Source organism: Epinephelus moara, chromosome 11 (genome assembly GCF_006386435.1).
Source record: "Epinephelus moara isolate mb chromosome 11, YSFRI_EMoa_1.0, whole genome shotgun sequence".
NCBI classification, from domain to species: domain Eukaryota; kingdom Metazoa; phylum Chordata; class Actinopteri; order Perciformes; family Serranidae; genus Epinephelus; species Epinephelus moara.
In genome coordinates this window covers 11,804,012-11,831,975 of record NC_065516.1, presented here as the reverse complement: position 1 = coordinate 11,831,975, position 27,964 = coordinate 11,804,012, and the positions used below count along the sequence as shown (strand labels likewise).

Genomic DNA, 27,964 nt, shown 5'->3' with positions numbered 1-27,964 from the left:
AAACTTCACCAGACAGGTGAAGAATTTGACCTGCTGGTGTCGCTAGAGCAAAAGCCTGGGGATCACCAAAGTTAGTAAGACTCATCCTTTGGGAACCTTTAATATTTGTCCTAAATTCCATGGCAATACATCAAATAGCTGATGAGATATTTCAGTCTGGACCAGGTGGCGGACCATCCGAGATGTCCATCCATGGAGCCACGGTGCTAGCATGGCTAAAAATGTTACAAAATTCTGATAACAGAAAGCCTGTTTTCCACAATGATTGAGGAAAACACAAAAAAGACAGAGTATAATAATATTTGACCACTATTCTCCTTCACTGTAATAGCAGATGTAGCCAGTAATAAATAAAACACTGGATTTTTAGAACCATCTTGATTTATTGCAACATTTTCCTGAAGATAAGATTTTGGGAATCATAACAATAAAACAAGAAAAACAGTATTATTTTCCCTCCCAAACAAAGTAGTACAACTGAACTTAAATCCCATTGCATCACTGTAAATTGTTACAACATTTAGAAATGAATAATTTAATAGAAAGCATCTGTATAAATCAGTGGTGTATATTTGGAGTTTTGACAGTATGTAAAATAATTGTCATCACAGAGTGTTTGTCAAGTGAATTCCTTAAATGTACGTCAACAAATCTCCTACTTAACCAGTTAACTCAGACTTTGAAATACTCCAAAAACTAAAAAAAAGCAAAGAATAAGTTGTTATTGCATTATAACTCACTTACTCCTAAAAGTCCAAGCAAATTGGAGTTTTATCTGCAGCAGAAACAAGCCAGAAAATCTCGCTTTATATGAACAGTGATTAACTTTTTGTACAAATTATGATTTGAGTTTGGATTTAGTGACAAAACAATCTGACATGATAAGATAAATGTAAATATTTGTAGTGCTTTAACCTCTTATCGTACTGATAGAAAGAGAGTTTGTGGATGGCTGCTTCTTAGTGGTTTTGGTTAAATGCTGAACATTTTCTGCAGACGTTGGCTTCACACAAAGCTTTTATTGTTTCTGAACATGTTGGGATTAGTTTGTAGTTTGCTTAGTCTTCGGTGGCAGTGGGCAAGTCTGTGTCTATGAAGATTATCTGCCTTCCTCTTCGCCTGGCTGGGGATCCTGGAGGAAAGAGACAGATAAAGACACTGTGAGGGATTTTCACTGTCTGCTATCGGCAGGTCTCAGAGCTGCTGACCCCTGAGAGACAGCAGGAAGGGCCAGGACGACAAGGAGAAGGCCAGGTTACTGCATTCACTGATGCAGGCTTCCACATAAGATCTGGTTGATCTATCACCTGCTTTCTCCATGCACTTATCTTTCTCTTGACCTTTTTCCATTTCTGTTTCTGTCTGTCTTGATCTCCCCTCACTGCCTGTTTATTTCCATCTGGAAGACTCAAGTTTTAGTCACATGCCTGACTTCCTCTGCACGGTACAGCTCGACTCGACTCGACTTGTCTCCCTTTTGCTACCAAGTCCTTTTTTCTACTTTGTTTTCTTATGTGGATAAAACACTGTAAATGTAGTCGGATTCTCCGCTGATAATCATAGCACCCCCACATGAAACTGCCGTGACATCTTCAACATGACACTAACTGAATCCTTTCATCAGCAACCAAACGTAGTATGCTGTAGTGTATGATATCGTGCATGTAGTGCAGGGCATAGTGTACATAGTGTATGGCATAGTGTATGTAGTGTAAGACATAGTGTATGGTATAGTGTACAACGTAGTGTACGTTGTGTACAATGTAGTGTACGTAGTGTAGGACATCGTGTACGTAGTGTAGGACATAGTGTACGTAGTGTAAGACATAGTCTACGTAGTGTAGGAAATAGTGTACGTAGTGTAGGACATAGTCTACGTAGTGAAGGACATAGTCTATGTAGTGAAGGACATTGTGTACGTAGTGTAGGACATAGTCTACGTAGTGTAGGACGCAGTCTATGTAGTGTAGGACATAGTGTACATAGTGTAGGACATAGTGTACGTAATGTAGGACATAGTCTACATAGTGTAGGACATAGTCTATGTAGTGTAGGACCTACATAGTGTAGGACATAGTCTATGTAGTGTAGGACATAGTGTACATAGTGTAGGACATAGTGTAGGATATAGTCTACGTAGTGTAGGACATAGTCTACGTAGTGTAGGACATAGTCTATGTAGTGTAGGACATAGTGTACATAGTGTAAGACATAGTGTACGTAGTGTAGGACGTAGTCTACGTAGTGTAGGACATAGTGTACGTAGTGTAGGACATAGTGTACATAGTGTAAGACATAGTCTACGTAGTGTAGGACATAGTCTATGTAGTGTAGGACATAGTGTACGTAGTGTAAGACATAGTGTATGTAGTGTACGGCATAGTGTACGCACTATACTACGTAGTGTACAGCATAGTGTAGTGTATGGCATTATGCCATACACTATTCTGTGTATAGAATAGTGTAAAATGTTGTGTACAATAAAGTATATGGCACAGTTTACGTAGTGTACGACGTAGTGTATGACAAAGTGTATGTCATAGTGTATGTGGTGTACAGCGTAGTGTACGTAGTCTACAATGTAGTGCATAGTGTGCATAGTGTACAGCCTAGTTTACTACATAGTGTATGTTACTGTATGAGTGAATAAAAAATTGTGGCTGCTATTGACGGTAACTTCGCTATTTAAAAATGGCAGGTTGTGCATGATGTCCCGTGTTGCGCAAATGACAATTCGTGTGACAGTTCTCTCTGACGAATTACTGGTCTGCAGTGATTTAACTCCACCCTCTAGTATCCACTCATCTCGCTTGAAACCTTGACCGAGGTGGTACCAGACAGAGTACCAGGAACGACCCACAGTTTTTGCTGATGGATATACAATAATATAATTGTGCCGTACCAAGCAGTGGAAATGCAGCAGTACAAAGATTTCTCAGGAGGCAGTGCAGGTCTTCAGGCCTGAAGTTCAGTGAATGGAGGCAAAGAGCTACAGCTCTGCTGGTTAAGTTGAAAACAGGCTGACTGAGAGAAAGCTAATAATATGAAGCCCTTGACTCTTTGACAGCTTTAAAATGATACAGTCCCTTGCTAAATTATGTTTGTGTTAGCTTAGCTGACCCCTCAGATTTGAAGTGGTTATACTAGCCTGCAGCTATGTAACTAAGGCCGTCTAATAAACAAGACATTCCTCGCTCTTTTATATCTGTTTTTTCTTTTTGTTTGTTTTATTAGAGTGGGTTCAACATCAGATTTTTAGCTCAAACTTCAGCTGTGTACTGCATACTAGTAGCAAACTGTGCATACGAATAAACTTGTTGCAGTTACTGTACAAGTAATCAATGTACTTTTTCATTTTGTACCCACATAAAGTGATATATTATTTGGCTAAAACTAAGCGGACACTCCTGTTCTTGTACTGTACTCCTGGTCTGTGGCTATTTTTCAAAGTTTGGGTTGGACCTCTGTGTTCCAATGAAGGAAAGTCTTAATGCTACAACATACAGTGATATTTCAGACAATATTTTGCTTCTAATTTTGTAGAGACAGTTAGGGTTTGACCCTGTCTTGTTTAAAAAATGATGATGCCCCAGAGCACAAAGCCAGGGCCACAAAAGATTTTTTTTTTTTCCTTCCCAGTTTGGTGTGGAAGAAATTAACTGGCCTGCAGGGAGCCCTGACCTCAACCCCATCACACCACTGGGATGAACCCAACATTAGTGCTGGACCTCACTAATGCTCTTGTGGCTGAATTGGAGTGATTCCTGGCAGCCAGGATCCAAAATGTAGCGGAAAGCCTGAAACTAGAAGAGTGGAGGATGTAGCAGCAAATTAATCCTCGACTGCTCGAGTCCCTCACGGTCCCCGGCAGACTAGTTATTATCAGCAGACCCATCCCCACACACAACTGTGGCGTGGGTTGCTTTAGCTGCATGTTAAGTCTCCAAACATGGCTCAAATTAACTTGTGCAGCCTGTAACTTTGCTTGGGGATTGCAGGGATTTGCTCCCTGTTTTATTTATTCATTTTACATACTTTTGGCCGTGCAGCTCACTAGACAAGATCTGACAGACGTCAATCAAACTTCAACCTTGGAATAACACCAAAGTCGAACTTTCCAAAGTCAAAGCCAGTGGTTTTTCAGATATTTACCACTTCATTTTCTGCTTTCCTTTTCATATTACAAGTGATTTTTGCAGTTGAGAGTAGCTCCCCTATTTTCTTTTTGCATTGCATCGTGGTTCAAATAGTGTCCATCAAAAGCACACTGAGAAATCAGGCAGATGCAGTACACTGCTGCTGTTATTTTCAATAATAATATAATTTTCCCAGTGTAAATGCACACTGTGAACCTGCTCACAAATACCATGCAGCATTATTTTTTTCTGCCTCACAGAAACATGTTTAGAACTAAAACTTGAACCAGCTTCTCATTTATCTCCTACACAGCACACCCACATGGTTTGGGCAGGGCAGAACAGCCACAGTGTTTGGATATTGTGGTTTCTGTGTCCCGCTGAGAAAGTCGCAGCACAGACTGCCCCTCAGTGCTCACACACTTTTTCTAAAACACACACACTCCTGTAAAGTGTAAATATAGAGCCTGACTCAACCCTTCCTGCCCACACACAGAGGCATCAACACGCTGCTTGACCCAAACAAAGACTGCACAGCCCACACTGACCCCCTGTGGCGAGCTCTGGCCACTGCAAGTATTTATAGTGGAGACGAGGTTCATTGAGGAGCTGAATCTCGGCATTTATTATACTGTTACAGAGACATGATGACCAATAGTTTAATGTCTTGTTAGGTAAGGATGTAAAAACTGCTAAAAGCTTTAGATATCTTCCATAAAATGTCAAGTATCTGTTCAAATTCACTTAATATGCAGAGGTAAAACATTTATTCATATTTATGTAAGTAAAAATGATTTTCTCACTTATTAAGCAGACAGTTTTGATTAATTTGTCCAGCTTTTATGGAATTAATAGTGTGCCTTGTGATTTTTTGAGCACTGAAAAAGATTTTTTGCAAGTACCTAATTTGTGGAGACGTTATTATCAAGCAAATACAGATATAATTTGACTTGCTCAGTGGTTAGTTTTCCCAGTTTGCATGTCCTCCCAGTGTCTGATTTGTTTCCTCCCACATTGCAATGACATGCTGATTAGGTGGGTTTAAAACTACCAATTGCCTGTTTTAGGTGAAAGTATTCATCTGTGTACCTGATCAACCTGCCCAAGATAAGTGGTTGTAGAAACTGTAGACATGTAGACTAGGTAATCTAGTTTTAACAGTATGTCTGTGAGGTACTTAAGAAAAAGATTGATGTACTTCATTTCAGAGTAAAATATTTTACTTTTTACTGGATTTTACAAACACAACATATGAAGAGCTTTTAAATGGGGACGCAATGTAAAAGATTAAACTACCCAGCAGTATAGAGCATTACATCTGAATTGATAAATCGATTAATTGATTAGTTGAGTATGATAAGAAGGTTATTCTTAATGAAAAATAGCAAAACTTTAATGGTTTGAGCTTCTCAAATGTGAAGATTTGCTTCTTTTTTTTTGTCTTAAATGACAGTAAACAGTAAAATGTGATCGCATTTGTCACTGTTGTTTCTGATGTTTACAAAGCAAACAATTTATGAATTTATCGAAACTACTGGCAGATTAATCTGGGGCTGTAACTAATTATCCTTTTCATTATCGATGAATTGTTTTTGTCAGGAAGTGGTAAAAAAAAAAAAAAAAAGTATTTGATACAGTCACCCACAGCCCAAGGGGATCTATTTTGATAGCTTGTTTCATTCCTTTATCAGTCCAAACCACAAATTCATTCAGTCTCTGTCATATATGAAAAAGAAAAACATTTGAGAAGCTAAACTCACCAAATATAAAACATTTCTGCTTGGAAAAACTGACTAAGATGATTGAGCGAGTAGAGGGTGCACATTAAGTTTCTGAAAAATGACTCATCGATTTATTGTTGTGGCTCTAGATTTATAATGAATCATAACCCACAGCCCTGATATAAACATACTACACACTTACTTATTGGAGTCAGTGGTCCCCAGTGTTTTTGTTTAAGTGACCCCTTTTCAAGAATTGAGTAAACTGACAAACCCTAACTAAGTGAAATATTTTACTGATATTTCATATAATATTCAGTGCAGAATAACAGTACAGAACAACTGATAAACTGTACAAATCACTTATATAGTGAATGCAGTAACTGCAGTAACTGTTTTCTTCTCTCTGACGCCTGGTTTCTGTTCTGTTAGCTCTTTGGGTTTTCTTTGACTGCGCACTTTTCTAATGCAGGAGGAGGCTGTTCAGAGTGTGTTCAGGTCCTCACTGTGTCCTTATACTGTGACATTATTTGAAGTTTATATCTTGAATAATAATCTAAACTTTAAAAATAATAATTCAAATTAGTTTACCTCAGAGAAATGAATGCAAAGATAAAGGGCTACTGTATATTTTTAGGAAAAGATTCCTCACATCCCTTAAAATCTAGAATACTTCAGGACCCCCTGTGAAGCTTCAGGGACCCCTAGTGGGGGTCATGACCCCCAGGTTCAGAACGAGTGACTTGAGTAGCATTTTGAGTGCAGGACAACCAGTGTGGTATTGGTCAGAATACTTTAGTATCTGTGTGTGTAGCGTGTTGTTGTAGCATTAGATAGTTATCTACTGTTTTCATGAACTGGATTTGCATCATTTACAAAGTGTGTGAACTCATCTTTGTGCGTCCACACCATGGTTTGGTTCAGATTTGCATTTTCCTCTTTGGCTCCACCATATCTGCACTGCACAACACTGAAAAGGGCTGTGGCAAATAATTCCAAGCAGGCCGTTAGCGTGAGGCATCAGTGGGACATTCGATGTATCCAAATAATGATGACAATAGATACACAAATGACCTGTTGACTGGACACACCTGTAGCACCTCCTGATGAAATCCTGCTTCTGTGAAGGTGCAAATATTCATGTTTTCCACACACAACTTTTCAAACTTTAAAAAGTATATAAACAACTGAAAAAAACATTAAATTTATACTTTTGGTTTTAAATTCTTCATCTTTGAACCCATATTTTGGGGTACCTTGTAGCTAAAAGAACACTTAACATTTGTTTTATTATTTTAATACTTAATGACTTAATTAATAATTAAAATAGATAACTTCATGAGTATTGCTTTTAACATGATTTTGAACTGATGGGATGTTTCAAAGTCCACTTCTGTCAACTCTATGGGGTCTCAGAGACTCCTGCTGTAAAACAAAATGGTTAAATACAGTTTTAATCTAAAGGCTTTAAATGATATACACATAACTATGAAGTGTACAATATATTATTTAGGGTATCACCAAAATACTTTTTAGGTACTTTTATGTAAGCACAAGTGAATGAGACTAGGTTAGGACATATTTAGAGATAATAAGAACTATTTAAGAGGGACTAAATGATTACAGGGCACTGTGGCAGTATCAACAACAAGACAGCAACAATGGGTTAACAGTGTTGATACTGAAATAAAATTATTTATATTCTCAAGTTATTTTAAAGTTGTGGATTTTTTAAATATATGTTTAACCTTTTATAATTTAGTTTTATTTATTTATTCATTTCGATTATTGTTGGTGCTGAGGAACAAAACATTAGGCAAAACTTTAGCTTAGAAGTGTTGCTGAGACATTATTAATATCATTAACATTAAAACGTTTTTTTAGTTTTATAGGTTTATGTTTTTAGTCTGATGAGTAACAACTGGGCTGTAAAATAAAGTGGTCTCTTGTTCATCCCATTTATAATAATGCTTATTATGAAGTATTTTTTTAAACACATTTTCATGATGTAGCTTTTGTAAAGACATACAGGCTACAAGGCTAAAGTCTACTGGCACCTACACCTACAGTCTACTGGGTAATTTAAAAAGTAGTTACAGTGTACAAAATACATTCTAACCTGTGGGCTGCAATCTATACTTTCAAAGTATTATGTAGTACTACTCGCAAATCTTTAATAAGTCTATTTAGATTTTTTTTACCCTAAACATAGGTAAAGTCACTATGTAGAACAGCATACATGTATCTGTGAATGACTTATAAATAATTATAAAATAAGAAACTATTTTTTTATTTGATGTAATATGGTCATTTCTGCATTTTGTTACTTTCACCAAAGCCCAGCTTATAGCCAGCGGAAGGCTTACCACTTCAATAGTTTTTACATATCAGGTTTTGATTAGGTCAGAAAGAGAGAAAAAATAATATCTAAAGGTATAAACTGTTTGATGTTTTTAATTATTATCTGTACACATTAGCGGTGTGTGGCATCCCAAAACAATAAGGAGGAGGATTTTCTGACCACCTACATGTTAATCTTTGGTAACCCATCGTAGTTCGCTCTTGACGTTCTGCAGCTCTGATAGATTAACGGCAGGACCCGGCAGTTTAACCGCACCGGGCAACGTCTTCTTCTCCTCTGGCGTCTCGGCGGCGGCGCAGGGCGGGTCTGGTGAATGAGCCTGATAAAATAATTATACAACAGAAGTATTATTATTTTGGGATAACCTGATTAAATTAGTCAACAGCTTCATTGTTCTTAAAATCCAACAATCTCACTGAAGAATACTGTATAACACACTCTGTCATGTGCATGTTGGTGTACAGGAATTCTCCCTTGACCCCTTGAAAATATATTCACAGTACTTTGTCCAAACAGGAGATTTGGGGTTTATTCAATTTAACATTACCAACAAGATGCTCCAAATACCTTACGTCCCTTCTCACTGCCTGTACCTACCTGCTAGCGCTACTGCTGCACTGTTTTGCTCATTGAAAGAGCGTTTCGGGCATTTCAAGTGTCTTTAAAGCGTCCGTGTTAGCGCCACCTGTAGGTGTGATGGGGAACTGCCCATTGGTTCGACAGCCCATTGGTTCGACATCCCATTGTTCCGACCATATTAAACTCATTGTTCTGAAGTCTGTTCCGAAATCATCATGATGCCCTGTGGTTAAGGTCTGGTTAGGTTTAGGCACAAAAACCACTTGGTTAGGGTCAGGAAAGATCATGGTGTGGGTTAAAATGAAAAAGAAAAGTGCCAAACTCATAAGCCGTGAGCCTGCTCCGCCTCAAGCTGGTCGCAGCGCACCATACGCCCGCTGCGAACCGTTCAGCACCGCGGACAGTCGGACTAATGGGATGTCGAACCAATGGGCTGTCAAACCAATGACATGGACCCGTGTGATCAGCCCCTTAGAAATCTAAAATCTAGTAACTACAGATTCACTCCAAATGGAATAAAAAACAATTGAAACTGTCTTTTTGACATTTATTTTATCTTACACAATATTATTATGCCATGTTAGTTTTTAAGTTTGGGGAAGATATAGTGAAAATTTTGCAATTGACCTATGAAAAGGTTAGCTAAAAAGCAGGGAAGCTAAAGCTAGCTGGTTAGGTAGCATTAGCTAGCCTATGCTAAAGCTAAATTTACCAGCTCTTTCCCACTGGTCCTCAATGTTGTGGCTAAGAAGCCAACACTTTTCACCTCCTTTTTTAAAAAACAAAAAAACAAAAACCTTTATCCCTACTTTATTTACTTCTCTCTGTGTCTGTATAGGACAGTATCGGGGTGCAGAAACGAGTCCTAAAACCTAAAACCTGGAGATGAGTTAGCATGAGTTAGCAGTTAGCATTAGAGGCCGCCCCCACTAATAATTTTCCTAGTCGCCTGTTAATTACACTATCAGCAAAGCAGTAATGATTGTGCTAAGTGGCTAATGGGCATGTAGCTACTTCCATGTTTCAGATGATACGTCATGTTTTTAGTCCACGAATGACAGGCAAATGTTTGCCTGCAGAGTTTACATATCACCTTGGGTTCTTCCTTCACCTTCTCAAAATGATCCCACACTTTGGATTTCCTCACCGACATGTTATGAAGTAGCCTGTGTGATAACTGAAGGTACCAGCTGTGTTAATTAGGGGGCCATACTCATGCCGCGTCGTTAACCGTCTGGAGTTAACTGAACTGCTGAATTGCTGTGAAATGACTTCTGATCACGTAATCTCCTTTATTCTTATGGTTACTACCTGCCCTTGTTTTGTGGGGACACGTACTGAGGCCGTACCCTAAGTTTCAATGTGTTGGTATTGTCCTGCTGTGTTGGTAGAAATTTAAAAATTAACAAAGAGGAAGAAACAAATGTCGTAGCCTGCGTATTGCCCACAGCCCGGAAGGACTGGGGAACACCAACAATCAAAAGAGGGTTACAAATATATGAAAATTTTTCATAAATTATTGCATTATGTATCCATGTAGATTAATTTCTTATTAATATTGACAACCCTGCAGTTCTGTGGAATTCCTCTTTGATGATCCTTTCTCATTACGCCCAGGAAAGAACCACAAAAACAGGCAAAAGTCTTTTCAGAGCCAGGGTCCCTTTTCTTATGGCCTAACAAATGGCTGCCTTGCTGATGTGTTCAGTGTCTCTGATGTTATAAAGAAAACTGCCATTGCCGAAAGGCATTGCATAAAATTTGCTCCGATGATGATGCAAATCCACGATGTGTAATATTTGATATATCTGGGTGGAACAGATTGTGAAGATAAATGATACAGTGAGGTGAAACGGTATCTTTCATAGACACTCTACTGGGAATGATAAAGACAACCAAACAAGGTCTAATCAACATCTCCTAACGCGACAGCCTCTGAATAATTTGTGCCTTATCGCCCACGACTTTATTCAACACGCCATGTTTCCCCTTCCTACTACACGCTCAGTTGGGATCAGCCGGCCAGCAGGTTTGCTTCATGGAGTATGTTGCCATAGTTACTAACTCAGGGTTACACTGAACTGGAAAGCGGAAGCGTAAAACTCAAGAGTTTCCCTCATCTCAGGCTTAACATACTCAGAGTTTTCACTAATTTCACTTTCTCACTGTTTTTTATTTTTTGATGAGGTGCCTGAAATAAGGTGTGTGGTTAATACAAGCATAAGAGATTTTCAGGTTTAGTTTTACAACATAAAATATGTCTGGAAATACCCCACTTGTGAATTTGAAGCCTGTGCAAAAAGTTGCTAGCAAGTGGCTAAATGAGACTACAGAGACTCATAAGACTTATCATGCTGAACACAGAAACTCATCTACTGTAAAACTTCAATTAATAGCCTGGGCTATTGTAGAGTGCCCCTTAGTAGGTAAACCCAGAAATGAGTTAACATTTAAGCACCCGCAGTTCCCTTGTTTCAAAGTCAGTAGGTTTTTTTTTCAATGGCTTTTTGGTTAGATGCCTGAAATAAGGTCTGTAGTTAACACAAGCTTAAGAGACTTTAAAGTTTTGTTCTACAAAATAAAATATGTCAGTAAATACCCTACTCATGAATGTCTAAGCTTTTAGCTACGTGTATTTAAACAGGTGGTTGCTAACAAGTGGCTAAATGTGACTACAGAACGTCATCACAGCTTTACAGCCTTGTTGTTGTGGTGATGTTGAAGTCATGCAACTGTAGTGTAGTTTGTTTATAGCCTGATGTTAGCATTTTATCTCTGGCAAAAATCATATACGTTTTTTTTCATTTGTGAAGATTATTTTGCTGGAAACTACAAACTATCATGAACTTTAGTTTGTTTGCAAGATCCAGTAGGAAAATCCCAGTGGCTTTTTGTTGAGGCAAGGCTACATTCCTGGTCGGCCTACAAAAAACTGTCATCCCTGCAGCACTCTATTGTCCCTCTCAGCTATCGGGAGACACACAGAAGTGCTGTGAGTGAAGGTGGTGATGGTGATGACAATAAAGGAGCAGTACACGGTGGCACACATTAAAAACTGTGTTTTTTGGGGTAAATACAAGATGAAAAATTTTCACTCATATTGCTTATATATTACATTATCTATGTATGTTGTATTAGGCATGTGGGATATGACGGGAAAACAAAATGCAGCATGTACCAACTGAGGAAAAGTGATGCAAATGTGCTTCTTGTTTGCACACAAAATCTACTATTGACACATCAGATGAAGCTACAGAAAGCTGCTGGTAAATGTTTGATTTCACTTTCTTGTACGTGTGTGTGTGTGTGTGTGTGTGTGTGTGTGTGTGTGTGTGTGTGTGTGTGTGTGTCTCCTGTGTTGTCTTACCTCTTCTGTGTCTACTGTCTCCTCTCTCCTCTTGACAGGATGTCCCGCCCCTGGACGCAGAGCTCCCATCGGGATGTTCAAATTAGCCTGACGGGCAGCGAGAAGAGCCAATGAGATACTTTCAACACTTTAAACAAATTTTCTGTCTCTGCGTCTCTGCATGTGTGTGTGTGTGTGTGTGCATATGTTTGTGTGCGTATGTGTGTGTGTGTGTGTGTGTGTGTACACCTCCTGTTTCCTCAAAAACCCTCATTTTGATTATGACCACTACTTCCTGGTTTAATCATGTCCCTAAAAAGGGTGTTGTGTCTTTATGAAAATTGGGACACGCACACACCCACGCACACACACACACACACACACACACACACACACACACACACACACACACAGAGCTCAGAGATCTGCCTGCTAACTTGATGTTCCTGCTGCCTGCCCCTGACGTCCTGTCACTTGGATTTGATGTGTTTTTTTTTTGCATTGTACTGTACTGTATTGTATATATGCTCATATTGTACAGCTGTACAGAGAGGGAGTGTGGTGTGTGTCACAGAGGACGCTGGGTTTTTATTTTTTCCTGAGGTTACCGTTTAAAGTTCTGGAAGAAAATCGCCTCATTCGCGGCATGTTTGCTCAGATTTGTATCCCTGTAATGTTGCTTTGGCTGGGGTTGTTTACTGTCTTATGCTTAGCGTGCTGTCGGCAATCATCTTCTGACATTCCAACCAAAGGTTAGACCAATATTTCACCCTAAATTTGAAATTCAATCATAGTTTGACATTTTATGGAACAAGTTTATTTCAAGACTGAATCCGATCTCATATCTGTGAAGCTGGAGCTGGAATTAACTTAGCTTAGCTTTGCATAAAGGCTGGAAACAGGTGGAAGCCTTGCCCTATCGAACATGACACATTATACATTATAAAATTCTACCAGCACCTTTTAAAGCCCACTAATATGATCTAACTTGTTTGTTTGATCGTACACTCTTCTGTTTAAGGCTACCTGTTTCTGCTTGCTTCCGGTCTTTATGCTACGCTAAGCTAATTGTCTCCTGGCTGTAGTTTCATGATCAGTATTGGGTAGTAATTCATTACAGTAAAACTACTTTACCCAGTAACACAATATCATCAATAAATAATACAGTTACCCCCAAAACAAATATATTGTTACAGCCTTACTTTTGTTGTCACCCCCCCTACTGATTTAAAATCCAAATATCATTCATTTTTGCAATCATCATGCATGCATGTCACAAAGCAGCAAGCTAGCTTGGAAGATAGAAGCATTCAGTGGCTGTAAATATTCACATTTCTTTGATGTTTTTGGGACGAAAGATGATAAGAACATTGCTGTTCCAGGTAGTGGTACCAAGACTCTTTCCTTTGTGAAAAACATGACTTCAGATGTCTTGAAACACCTACTACGATAGCTTAACGACACAAAGCTCCAGGAAATACACCCCACCAAAGCTGAGCTCTCCTTGGCTGCGGAGGACGGCTGTAGTCCTACAAGGCTGAACAACCAAAACTGGATTTTAATAATTGAAAGCTGCAGGCTACAAGAGAAAAGAGCTAATGATGCTTGTGTCTGGATGTGTAATGGATGAAATGTTGCTGATCTCCATGACTCACTCTCCGTCTCTTAGACAGAGCCTTGTTAAAATACAATCACAAGCAACAGAGGACCCCCAGGTAAAAAATCATTTGCAGGCTATCTTGCACACATGCAAAGTCTTAATATTGTGGGGTGTAATGGAAAAGTAAATAAGGAGTAGTGTAACAAATTACTGTTGGCAGGGAGTAAAGTAAGTAAGTAAAGTATTGATGTTACTTTTGAAAAGAGTAAAGAGTAATAAATTACATGTTTTGTTGAGCCCAACACAGGTCATGATCAACAGACACAGATATGAGACTGGTATCGATCTTCATCTTTAAATCCCGGCAACAAAGTGAATTCACGAAATGTTGAACTCTTCCTTTAACTCTGTTCAAACACAAACTCAATAGCCCGTGCTGTATTTCCATCTGAGCCTCCCTGCATTACTAAAGGGCCATACCAGTGTGTTTGCAAGTTTTAGTTTTTTAAAGGGACACTCAAGAAATACAGCGTTGCACTATAAAGGGTGTAAAGACAGAATGGTCAGAATTGATGGAACGGGGGCAGAGATATTCTGATATGCATTTAGTCTCCAATAAGCTCCAAAAATGCTGGATCTTACAATTTACATGATACAACTACCATAAAGAGTGTAGAGTTGAGAAGTTGAAAAGTCATAACAATATTGTATCTTCATCCAAAATGTGTGCAGATGTGATGTTCATTGTGATGGATAACACATTTGGCAACCTGTGAGAGTGTGACATTAATGGAAACAAATGGATGCCTGGCTAGAACAGTAGAAATGTACATTCACATGTCTGTTGTGTAAAGTCAATGTGATTTCTACTCTTCAAAGTCTTCTCCAAACAGTCTCTGCAGACAGTCCATCAGAGTGAATTATAAATTAAAGTACTCAAAAATTGGGCTACCTGAGTGTTACTCTTGTAGTGACGGAGCTAATTTAAGTATTTTATATACTGTTGGTTAGTTTAATTTTGGGCTGCTTGTAATAATTATTTAATTTTTGAACAAATCAAAAACTGATTAAAGGTTCGGTAGGTAAAGATAAGAAAAACAACTTTTTATCATATTTGCTTGAACTGTCACGATATCCTGACAGTAGTGCATGAGACAGATAATCAGTGAAAAAAAGGCTCCTCTCTCTCCTCCTAGTGCTCCTGATGGCATCTGCAAGAATCCACCGTACCTGAACTAAAGTAGCTTTGCATACAGAAGAAGACAAATGATGAAAAACAAGCTTTCACTTTTCCAGACGGTGGACGATGGACTTTCATCCATGGTCTTTGCTGTGTATGCTGTTATTGGCTGTACAGCTTGTCAGACTCGTGTCAGAGACTCCTTGGCTCTGATTGGTTGTTTTTGTTCAGGTGTGGTGGATTTTTGCAAATGCCATTAGCAGCACTAGGAGGAGCCAGAAGAACCTGATTTTTGTACTATTGTACCTGATGTACTACTGTCAGGATATAGTGGCAGTTATGACGAAAAAGTTATCTTTTATAAAAGTTAACCACTGTGGCTTTAAATATATATTTTATAAAATAGCAGAAAATAGCAAAAAATACCCATCATAAATTTAAAGATTTTTAAATGTCTTGTTTTGTCCGATCAACAGTCCAAAACCCCAAAATGTTCAGTTTACCATGAAATAAAAACAGAGAAAAGCTGTGAAATCTCACATTAATTAAGAGGAACCCAGAGAATGGTTGACATTTTTTCTTCATACAACTTAAACGATTAATTAGTTATCAAAACTTCACTGTTGATCAACTCATATTTTATAAGCTGATCATGTGTTTTGTATCTATGGCTGTCAAATAAATGTACTGGAGTAAAAAGTGCAATATTTCCCTCTGAATTGTGGTGGAGTCAAAGTATGAAGGTGCATGAAATGGAAATACGCAAGAAAAGTACCTCAAATTTTGCACTTCAGTATAGTTCTTGACTAAATGTACTTAGTTACTTTCCACTACTGCTTATTTCTCATCTTTATTCTTTTAACTTATAATGCACACCAATGACTCAAATCTGCTTTGCTGTGTTGATGAAGGATAGGATATGTATTAGAGAAATGAATACTGGACTTTAGGATCCACACTGGAAACATTTGGGCACAAAATGCTCCAATTGTGCTGCACAAGCTGTTTGGAGAAAATTTAATGGACCTTTTATTGCTTGCTGTTTGCAGCTATAAAAAGATGGTACTGGCTGTTAATCTGGGTGGAGGCTGAGATGAAACTGCAGAGTGTAACTGGCTGCGTGTCAATCACTCCGACAAACTTTATGAGAGTTTTGAATGACACGGGTTCGACGAAATAATAACCATTTATTTTGAAGGTGAACTAAGTCTTTAAAGGTGGCCTCCGGGGGAGCGTAAGATAAAGATGGAAGACCAAAGACTTCAGGGCCAGCAGGGCAGTGAGTCTTTTAATCAGTCACTCAGTGCAGGATTTGTGTCCTTGAGCAAGACACTAAAGCAAGCTGATCATTTCCCTTTATTGATCAGAGAATGGCCCAATTATTATCGGTTCTTTTTCAGCTCAAATAAAATTCAGACAGACTTTGATTTTACTTTTCGGTGGGGTACATTTAAGGACTCTAACAGCCATTATGGCAGCAGTCCAGCACTGTTTGGTGGTTGTTTTCTATTTTATAGTTGTTGGGTATAAAACACAGAGTGTCGAGTGTAAAAGGGGATCTATAGAAACTATTAACTAAGTTTAATTGTTCTGCACAGGCCATTTGTTGTTAACGGATCATGCTGGTGTTTGTGTTTTAGCCCTTTAACTGAAATAATTTACTTCACTCCCAAACATTTTCAAAAGCATAACAACAGGTTTTTCACTGGGTCCCTGCCTTCCAAACAGCCCACGCTTTCTATTCAGTTCTTTACAATGAAAAATGTCTGTTTCGGTGCCTTTAAAGGGAAACTTTTTTTTCAACCTGGACTCTATTGTCTCATTGTTTTGTGTCTAAGTGACAAATGCAGTAAAAAAACTTTTGAAATTGGACCCGCAGTAAGGAGATCACTGCAGCTGCAGCAGAGAAACAGGCTGCAATGTAATCCTGAAAGGCAATTGTGCACCATCAATTTAAGTCCAATGAAAGTGTTTGTTTTTGCCTCTGACAGGCTCAGATTGTTATTTTAAGTGTCTGACAACATTACAGGAATGACACTACAGAGAAATTAAATGTTTTTCCCTACCTCTCGCTGGTCTGTTTGTTATGGTGACCAAGTCTCCCTCAAGGAGAAGTTTCCTTCCATAATCTCACAAGAGATGACTTGTTGAAGGAAAACAATGTTGGAAAAGTTTGTGAGAGTTGGAGAGAGGAGTGAAGAGTTTGTTGTGTTGGAGTACAGAGAGTGTAGCTTAGTGTTATCTAAAAGATTGGCTGAATATTTAGCTGATTTGGCAGTGTGAAAAAGTCTGTGACATTTCAAAGTAAGACTTCTTGAGTGAGATTTGGTGACACACTAACAAACAGAGCAGTGAAAGGTACAGAAAAACATTTCATTTCTCTGTAGAGCCCCATCTGTGATGTTGCTAGAGCATCTTAATAACAATAAGGGCCTTTCAGTGTCAAAAACAACCATTTTTTTGGACATAAATTGATGTACAACTGGCCCTAGGGATTATGTTGCAGCCTGTTTTACTCCTGCGCCCAAGGGCATGGAAAGGTGGGTGCTTAGGGTGCTGCAGCACCCCCTATTGACAAGAGATGAAACAACACAGTCTGTAAATAGCTGGCTATTTTAAGATAATTCCTGGTCTTAAGATTTGTTTTAATTTTTTACCTGCATTTGATAAGGTGACTGTCAGAAAATATATGAAAAAAGATGTTTGTGCTTATTTAATTAATCTCTCTGATCTGACGTGATAAGAGGTCGAGGTCAGCTCATGGGACTGCTAACGATACACTTAGAGAGAGATTTGAATGATGACAATAAATGTTTGAATTGTAAGTTTCTTCAAACCAAGCATATGTAACATTTTTACCAAATTATGTAGCAGATGTGTTGAAACTTTGTGTTTTAACAATGCTGTCGTTAACATAGTTTTTAGGCACTTAAACCACTTACCTACGGTTAGAATCAGATCATGTTTTGGCTTAAAATACCAGCAATAGATGGCACAGTCACGGGTGGAAATGCCGGCAGTGTCTCATATAAAATACCTGCTTTTGGTGGCACAATTGTAGCTGGTTAATTTTGCTAACACAGTTTTTGAGGGACAATCCTTGCTGGAAATATTGCTGATATACCGCTAAAAAACAACCAGTACGAGTAAGAGTACATTCATAGTCATGCACGCACATTTAAACTGTGCAGCACCCTTCTGAGAACTTACGTTCCTGCATGCACTGCCTCTCTCAACACTGGACCAATTACAAAAGTTTTTGTCTCGATTAGTCAGTTTGACACAAAAACGCAGGATAATTGGGTCCAAGTTTAAAAAAATTACCCAAGTTTCCCTTTAAGAAAACACTCCAACATCCAATATTTGAGAATCTGCAGCCAAATTGTAACACAGCCCTGTGCTACTTTAACAGAAAGTCAAACCCACAATAAAACCAAGTGGCAAATATTGACATTGTAAATACGATGGATGTAAATTTTTATATTGTTTGCATTTGACAGGCTCTTAAATTGTGGATTTTTCAGCTACATTAACCACACAAACAGAAGAGGGTCTTTAAATCAGTTCCCGCTTGCAGCTGCATTAACCTAAAACAGTAATAACTGGCTTTCATGCTGTATTGATTAAATGGAGGCTAATAGCTTTCTGGAATATCAGTGTAATGAGGATACGGTATGCTTTTGAAAATGTTTAAAGAAAATAGACTAGATATTAAACTTTTAAGACAGTTTTTTCTTTTGATGAAGATGTCTCTTATTTATATTGTAAATCTGTACTGCTGTTCTTGTTTGTGATCAACTCAAACTGACGGTGGAGTACTGAGACGAGGAACCTCATGCTTGAACTGTACTGGTGTTTTAAATGTCCTCTGTCCAGATGCCTATCCCATGGTTAGACATGAAAATGAGCACAATGAGAAGAGAGAGAGACGATGGAAGAAACCCTCTCCGACATGCACGCACAAAGCCATTACAACACAAATACAGACTGATTCACAGACACACACACAGTGATACAGACGACTCTTCATCCTTTGCCTCGCTACAACTCTGCACTAACAAAGCCTTGATACTGTATATGCACAGTCTGAACTCTGTATTTGCCTTTACCAATAAATACTTTAATGTGGAAGCACCTGGAGTCTTTATTTCTAACAGGATGAGGAGTTTATTCCATTTGATTGAAGCTCTTCTTCAGTTTCATTCTTGCAGTAGTCTTGCTTTCTTGTTGTCAACAAAATGTATGATGTTTTTAAAGTAGTAAAGTTTTACACACATCCACACTTTAATGTGCACACAGATGAAAATATTTTACCTGAAGGGCCTTAACGTTGGACGAAGGTTTGGACATTATCCCCCCGGTAAGTCCACTGACCTAGAGGAAGCACAGATCACAGACATTCAGCTGTGTGTGTGTGTGTGTGTGTGTGTGTGTGTGTGTGTGTGTGTGTGTGTGTTTGTGTGTATTGGGGGCATTGGGACTCTGTTTCTGTGGTTTTAAAGGGCTGGGATAGCATTTCAGTTGCTTAGCGACTCTTACAGAGAGAAGCAGGTAGAGGAACTGTTCTCTGAATCATTCATGAGAGGGAGACAGAGGGGAATGTCAAAATAAAAGTGCAGCAGTGCCTCAATTTCGGCAAGTGTATGAGAGAGAAACCTTTTCAGTGAGTATAATGATGTTTGCATGGCAGGATAGATAGGAAATCTAAATGTGTGCTACCTTCTTTTACTGAGGAACGGCAGTGACAGGCTCTAAATGGGTTTATGATCACAGTGGCTTAGATTCAAATCTCAACAAACCACATAAACTCCCACATATAATAGCTTAAAGGGAACCTATTAAGTTTTCCTTATTTGTTTTGTCATATAATGTTACAATGTCAGATGTTTATACTACACGTGGTCAAGGTTTTAAATAACTAGGTAAACATATGTAAAAGCAAAAAACCTCAGGCTTGACACTGTTCTGAATACTCCTTTGCCTAATGTTATTTCTGCTTTTGAGACAAGCCGACATTAGATGATGACAAATTTCTCTATATGGTCATCCGCAGGCAAACTACTGCAAGCATTAACATTGCATAGCCTACACTGCTACATGTAGCTACATGCTAACATCAGGGAAACATGTAATCTTGGTTGCCAATGTTGTTCATTTCTCCTCAATTTCGAATCATATTGCTGCTGGAACATGTCTCCTTGTGTTAAGAAGCTTTTATTGGTGATTTTTAATAAAAGAAAGTGCAGCAAATCTCTGTTTCAGTCATTCCACCGACTGCAAGTACATTGCTACATGTAGCTACATGCTAACGTCAGGGATACCTGTAATTTTGGTTGCTGATGTTCTTAATTTCTCTAAGATTTTGGATCACATTGCTGCGGTAACATGTTTGCATGTGTTTAGAAGTTTTAACGGTGATTTTTCATGGTAGCTTGCAGCTATGTTTCATTACAATCATTACCGAGCTGCAAGTACACTGCTATATGTAGCTACATGCTAATGTCAGGTTAATGTTAATCTTAGTTTTTCATATTTCTGCTGGAACATGTCTGGTTGTGTTTAGAGGCTTTAATTTATTTTTTTCATGGCAGGAAATTGCTGCTATTCCCTGTCATTCCCTGGCTGCAGTGACGAGACATGTATAGCTGCAGACATAATCCATTTGCAGCCTACATGACACGCCACTTTCAAAGTGTGCCCGCCACAGTACAAGACAAACCCACCATTGCGATGGTTATCTGAACCTTGCTACAATGTGACATAAAGGTGAATAAATATGAGGCCAAAAATAACAATAATCCTTTTTATAATTCATTATACATACAGACGTGATCCACCTCATAAGTAACAAGATGTAACCCTTACCATTACCACACGTCATAGCTTGCTAACCCCAAACTAAGCATTTTTGTAAGTGCTTACGCCTCTGGACCTAGGGGCAAAGGGGGTCTGATCATAGACTTACAGGTAGCTGGTGCGGGTAAGTCATGTAGCTAGTGGGCGGGCTGCAGCTACTTGACAATAACAGTGCAAAAATGCAGAGACGGAAGACCCCAAAACGCTGACCAGTCAGAGCAAACTAGGTTTGTGTGGGAGGAGGTCTTAAAGAGACAGGTGCGAAAACAGATCATTTCAGACAGAGCGTGAACATGGATGTTCCAAGCACACACAGTGTGAGGAAAATAAAGTGTTTATGATCGTTAAAGTTTACAAGTATGAACCTAAAGATTAGCACAATAGGTCCCCTTTAAGCTTAGGAAGATGTCTAACTGGAACTATAATCTCCCTAACCTTAATCAAAGTGTTTTTGTAGCCTAAACCTAAAGTGCATATTAAAGACCATCTTACAAAAGTCAAATTTTTAAATGAATCAGCTGGAAACATTAAAAATCAGCTAATGGAGCTGGCGCTGCCAGCAATAATTTCCAGCTAGAAATGACAAGACTGATTTTTGTTCACCTCTGTCTGAATATAAGGGCCCATTGTTTCAAAAATGAATCGGAATTTTGGCAGCTAAATCTGCCATTGTGTAAAGTACATATGTATACATATGCAAAACCAGAGGCTTGACTGGTGAAACAGTAACTTCAGTGTTTTTGATGTCGCCTGATGGTGTAAATTCTGCAGGTTTCTGCTGAGGCTACTCCTCTCTGATGAAATAATTAAACCTAGATTATCTTCAGCATTAAAATTGTAAAATATAACAATCCTGCACAGACTATCTGTTAGAATCAGCTGTTAAAAATGGGTCTAAATCAATTTCCTGTTTATCCCTCACTTTGTCCCCCTCTTCCTCATTTCATCTCAGCCTGCTCTCTGTTATTTTCTACTTCCTCCGTCCCTTTTGCTGTTGCACAGATCAGCGTTGCCCCAAGTGGTTCCTAATCGTAGAAGTTTCCATGGCCTATTTATCTTATCTACGACGAGTGGCTCAGAGCAGAGGACCAAAGAAACAGAGTGAGTCCCAGGCCCTCCAGCTACATGCTGCAGCCGCCGAGTTCAATGGCAGCCCTTAGATACGGTTACCAGGGTGCTGTTTGGGCAACAACATACAGTAAGAGCTTTGCTGTCCTTGACATGAAAGCAAAAGCCTGGACACCCCAAAATACACAACCACAGACACACACTCTTATGCTTACACAACGGGATGATATTTATGTTGGCCACGAGTAGCAGCTGCCCCCCTGACGCCACGCTGCAAAGCTTCACAAAGTCCTTTCACTTTCACACATACGGTATGTGCACACTCACAGGCCTACCATCTCACACTCAGACTCATAACCACAGGTATAATTATTCTTCATACCTTTAATTATTCAAATCTCCAAACATTAAAACCTCTGTACAAACGTCTAACAAAAAGGCTCTTTGAGGAACAGTGTGTGTGTGTGTGTGCATACATCAGGGTTATTCCTGTATTTCTGGAGCATCAACAATAGAGCATTTTTAGAGAGCAACAGCTGCACATACAGAAGCACAAATAAATGAAAAAAAGAAATATGTTTCACTTGCTTTGTTAAAGATATACTATGCAGGACTTTCTCAAAAAAATGTATGGACTCACATTGAAGTAACCCCTCTCAATCATCTCTTATGACCCAGTAGAGGTATGTGGCAATATATTTTTCTACAGAGACTCTGCCCTCTGCCTGGATTTTCTTATTTTCTTCGTATTTTCTGAGTTCAGGACATTTACAAGCGTGTACCCCCACAGCATTCAGGTGAGGTTGGGGCTAAAAAGGTAGCAACCAGGTGTCACACAGCCTTGAAAAAATGCAAATATTGTAAAGTGAAACGCCAAGCATGAGTGAATCTGGGGTTGGCTTTTACTTTTGCTTTTGCTGGTGAGCGTGTTTACAAACAGTTACGACAATCTAGCATAGTATATCTTTAATACTGATAAAGCTGGTGATGCATTGTGTTTTTCCAGTAGCCTCCTTGAGGTTGATATTTTTGGTTCACAGTGTAAATATCTTAAAAACTATTGGACAGATTGCTGTGGAATTCACCACAGATAATCATGGTCCATTGATGATGAATTTTAATTACTTGAATCATCCCTTAACTTTTTATCTAGCAGCATTATCACATCAAAATGTGTCCAATACTTTGGTTTTTGACTCCATGAAACACTTGGTTTTGGTGCTAATTAGCATGCTAATGGTAGCCTGGAGACCAGGCCCAAATCTAGAAAGATTTAGGGTCTAGCTATGAGTAATGCAAATGGCCCAACTCGAAGGCGGTCACCAAGCATGCATTTGAAAATATCACTGCACGCAATTGGATAACACTACGACCAAGTAGTAGCCATCTTGCAATGTTTACTGACTGATTTCGGACTTCGCAGCGCTGTAGTCATCTGTTTAGCTCGCCTCTGGCCCGCCTATATCAGATAAACCAATGTGATTGGTGCAGCTCGGTTTCATGGGCATAGATAATGAGCATCATTACTGATTGCCAGAGTGACTCGCTGAGCAAATTCAAATTGTGCTCTAGAGAGAACTCTGGATTTCCAGGGTATGCTAATAGGTTAAACTTAATATAATCTGTTACACTTCAAAATGTTAACATCATTGTGAGCATGTTAGCATCCTGAAGTTAGCATCTATTTTCACAGAGCTGCTAACATGGTTGTAGACTGTTATTCTTGTTTTCTTAATGTCAACAAATCCTTTGAAAAGAGCAACACCAACAATGAATTGAACTTACTAAGAGGGAGTGTCTGTGTATAAAGCAACTGTATTAGCCTACTTTGTCTTTATGCCATAGACCTCAATTGTTGTTCAAAGATACGTAAATAAGCCATACTGTTGCACTGTAAAAGATGAAATTATATATTTGTCATCTATTCTAAAAAGAACAGTTAAACGTTTTAGGAAGCTTATTCTCTTTCCTATCTACATGTTAGATGAAAAGATTTATACCACTCTAAAAATGAAGCAACGACCCATGGATGTATTAAGAAAACTGGATATAGCATTGGAGGTGAGCCTCTGTTCATACCTTTGAAAGCTGCTCAGTGGCGCATGAAGCCAAAAAAGCTCAATTTCTGCAGTATGAAATTACCCGAATCTTCCAAGAGCAAGCACACTAGAGACTTACAATGGATGAGCATGGCCAAGTGAGGCAAAGCGGCTAACTTCTGCCGGCTGAATGACAAACTTTCGGTTTGGCCCTTTGCTAACTTGAATGGGGATACAATGATTTAATCGTGCTTTTGACATGTTATCAGACCAAATGGATCAAATCCGGATAGTGAAATGAATCGTTTTGCAGGGGTTGTGATGCTCCAAAAATGTATCAACTGATAAACAGACGTCTCTTTTACAGTCTACACGGAAAAGTCTTTCTCGGTCTCAAGGTACTACATGATGGACCTAAACGATGTGATTCCACTTTTGGCCACTATGTAAAATTGACTTTAAAGCCTGGGGCTGTTCCTGAGGCCCTCATACAACCAACAGGTGATTAGCTTAGTTTAGCTTAAAGACTGGAAACAGAGGAAACAGCTAGCCTGGCTCTGTCCAAATATAACAGTCTGAGTAATCAGCATCTCTAGGCCCTTAGCTCACTAATTAAGACGTTATATCCTTGTTGGAGTTGTGGTTTCACAGAGTTTATGTGCTAGACAATGTCTTGGCCAGGAAGCCGAGCATAGCCGGTGTTTGCTAAGCTAAGCTAATCATCCTGGCTCAAGCTTCAGTGTATTGACTTGAGAGTGGTACCATTCTTCTTACTGAAGTTTTGTAATAGAGTGAAAACTGGTATGTGTCTTTCTGAAAATGTTGAACTATTCCTTTAAAGATCTACTCTTGAGCGGGAACCAATGATTGTTGTGGTTGAGTGCCGCAAACAGGGAAGGGGATGTCGGAAAGTACTGAGGGACGGACTAATTCATTGTTGGTTTTGACCTTTAATTTGATTTGTTGACAATAACAACAATGCAGAATATTGCCAGCCTTATCCTCTCAGAATGACAGTTACTTTGTGCACAAATACGACAAAATCAATACTTTGTTTCATAAAAACAGAATTCAACAGGAGTTCACATTAAACACTGAGTCTTCCTGCAGGTTATTGGAAACTTCCAGACTGTCCTGTAAAAACTATAAAATGCTGAATTACCATTACAGTAATGGCCTAAACTTACCTGCCATTCAAACACACATACAAATGCATGCACACACGCGCACATAAACAAAGCAGATCTAACTTACCTGTTGATGGCACAACACTGTATGGTCTAATGCTGGCAATGCTTGAGTTTAAACTACTCTTACTCGTTCACCACTTTCTATCCATCCCTTTTCACACACTTGTTTCCCCTCTACTCTCTTTCTTTTTCTCTTTCCTTCTCTTTTCTTCTTCTCTCCGCCCTCTCACTTTCTCTCTCTCTCTGCCTCGTAAGTGGTGGAAGGATTCCTCTCATATCTGGGATTTGTTCTCACTATAAATAGAAGAGTGATACACAGAAGGGACCTGCTTTATATCCACACACACTCTCTTAGCCACACATGGACACCCAGAGTGACGGACCAAAACATTGTCAAACAGGAGCACTGAGCACTTTGATCTTTTTACTTTTAAAATCTTTTAAAGGGTTTTTAAAATGTAGCTAAGTGAAATGTTCCAATGACTAAAATACATAGACTGCAAGACCAAACTTCATTCAAAATAAGAAACATTTAAGCATGAAACACTGTCTGTTTACATGATTTTCACAAATGTTAATAATGACTAAAAAACCTTGATTAGATTTTTAAGGTTTTTAAGTTTTAATTATGTAAAATGCTCTAATGAGGGAAATACTTTGACAACAAGACCAAACTTCATTCAAAAAAGGCAACATTTAAGCATGAAAAAGATAACTGTCTGCGTAAGCTTCACAAATGTTTCTAATGGTAGGTATGGTCCCTAATTTGAACATATTTTCAAGGTTTTCAATGTTTAATTACAGTAAGAAGCTCCACTGAGGAAAGTAGTTTAAACTTTATCTCATAAATTGAACATTTCAGCATTAAAGACAAATTTGGTTGTTTATATGATACTCACAAATGTTTATAATGACAAGCATGGTCCCTGATTTGAACATATTTTTTAAGCTTTTGAAGCTATAATGTCAATAAAATGGTTCAGTTAGGGAAGAAAGTTAATTGCTAGACCAGACTTCGTTTAAAAAATGGAACATTTAAGCATGAAACAGTCAAACAGATAACCTTCTGCTTATATGAGATTCACTAATGTTTACTATAAAAAAGTGTGGTAGCTGATTGGAACACTTTTTGAAGGTCTTTAATCCTTAAAGACAGTAAGTTCCTCTGGTGAGAGAAATAATTCAACTGCTAGACCAAACTTCATTCAAAAAAGTGAACATTTAAGCATGAAAAACCAAACTTTCTTACTGTCTGTCTTAAGGTCCACAAATGTTGGTAAGGACAAGTGTGGTCCTTGATTCTAAAATCTTTTAAAGGTTTTCAAGCTTTAACTAGAGAATGCAATTTCTGAAGAAACTGAATGCTGCATGTTGAAAAGCTGATGCTACACTGCAGTGCTGGCTTTAAACGTTGAATCATACCATTAATGTATGAGTGATGTGGAATATTGGACGATTTCTGGTCTCAGTTAACTGCATCAGTTGGTGGAATATCTCTAATTTTTACGCTCAGTGTGCCAAATGTGTATGTCTGTTTGCTTCCACAGCAACATAGTTTGAAAAAGCACAAGTTTTACTCCATTTTGACCAAAAGTTATGTATGAATGTATGAAAATTGTGGGCAAGACGGCGAGTTGAAGAGAAATGCTGAGAGATGCCCCCCACACTATAGCTCTGAAAATTCCTGAGGAGGGCATTTTACCAAGCTCCAAACAAGTCTGAATATTTAAAAAAGTTTGAATGGGATTTGAAAGTTGAACACAAGTCAGAATGTACCAAAGATGGGGAACATTTTAAAGTTTGAATGGAGTTTCTATGTGAATGTATGAATGAAGAAATAGGCCTTGAAAATGCTTAAAAAACCTTGAATTTAAATTTGAACGTTCCTCCTTTTATTTGAATGGGGAAAATTTCCTAGAAAACTGCAAATATTTGGAAAGTTTGAAAGATATGAATGCTTAAAAATACAAACCACATGTGTCCTAATTGAGCTGAATATTTTGATGTTTGATTGAAGCTTCTATGTTGAAAAATGTAGAAGCAGTAGCATGACATAAAAGTGGGCAGAATTTTTGCGTAGAGTATCATTCCCACCCAGTTACAGTAAAATATTCCAGTTAGGGGAATAATTCAACACTCAGACCAAATTTCATTCAGAAAATGGAACATTTAAGTATGAAACACTCAAAGAGATAACTCTCTGTTCATATGATACTTACAAATGTCCAGAATGACAAGTATGGTCCCTAACTTGAACATCTTTTTAAGGCTTTTAAAGCTAAAATTACAGTTATATGTATATATATATTATATGTTCCAGCAAGGGAAATAATTTAACTGGCAAAACAAACTTCATTAAAAAAAAGGAACATTAATGTATGAAACACTTGAAGAGATAACTGTCTGTTTACATGGCATTAACAAATGTTTACAATGAGCTAGCAAGCTATAATTAAAGTAATATGCACCAGTGAGGGAGATAATTTAACTGCTAGACCAAACGTCATTCATTCAAATGAATCATTAAAGCATTAAATCCTTAAACACAGAACAGCCTGTTTATATGATACTCACAAATGTATGACAAGTATGGTGATTTTTGCTGCGTCTTCATTAAACCCTGATACATGAGTCCTCAAAACACTCTTTCTAATCTTAGTGACTAAAATATCACTGCCCTATTTCTGCTCTGACACTCTCTTGAACACACACACACAGTCACACACACACAGAAGTGGTTATGCTGGTATATCTACATGTATAGACTGATGTACATCCACAGGCTCAGAGGGGAACTGTGATCTCACAGAGTTAAAGGTGTGTGTGTGAGTGTGTATATGTGTGTGTGCTCTCTTACCTCGTGGCGTGCGTGGCTGCTCTGCCCTGC

At 38.5% G+C, this 27,964-nt stretch overlaps 1 protein-coding gene across 2 annotated transcripts; it reads right to left on the bottom strand.

Annotated features, from left to right (window-relative positions):
- Positions 1–370: 370 nt before the first annotated feature.
- smpx (small muscle protein X-linked) lies at positions 371–27,964 on the bottom strand. Of its 2 annotated transcripts, none has more exons than XM_050057288.1 (5): positions 27,935–27,964; positions 19,239–19,298; positions 12,166–12,252; positions 8,386–8,538; positions 371–1,132 (listed from the first exon to the last, which is right to left on the bottom strand). In XM_050057288.1, the coding sequence occupies exons 2-4, from the start codon at positions 19,272–19,274 to the stop codon at positions 8,389–8,391; spliced, it is 273 nt and encodes a 90-aa protein (XP_049913245.1). In that variant the 5' UTR covers positions 19,275–19,298; positions 27,935–27,964; the 3' UTR covers positions 371–1,132; positions 8,386–8,388. The 2 variants fall into 2 exon arrangements, with proteins under 2 accessions (XP_049913245.1, XP_049913244.1); XM_050057287.1 differs by lacking the exon at positions 27,935–27,964 and adding an exon at positions 25,142–25,297.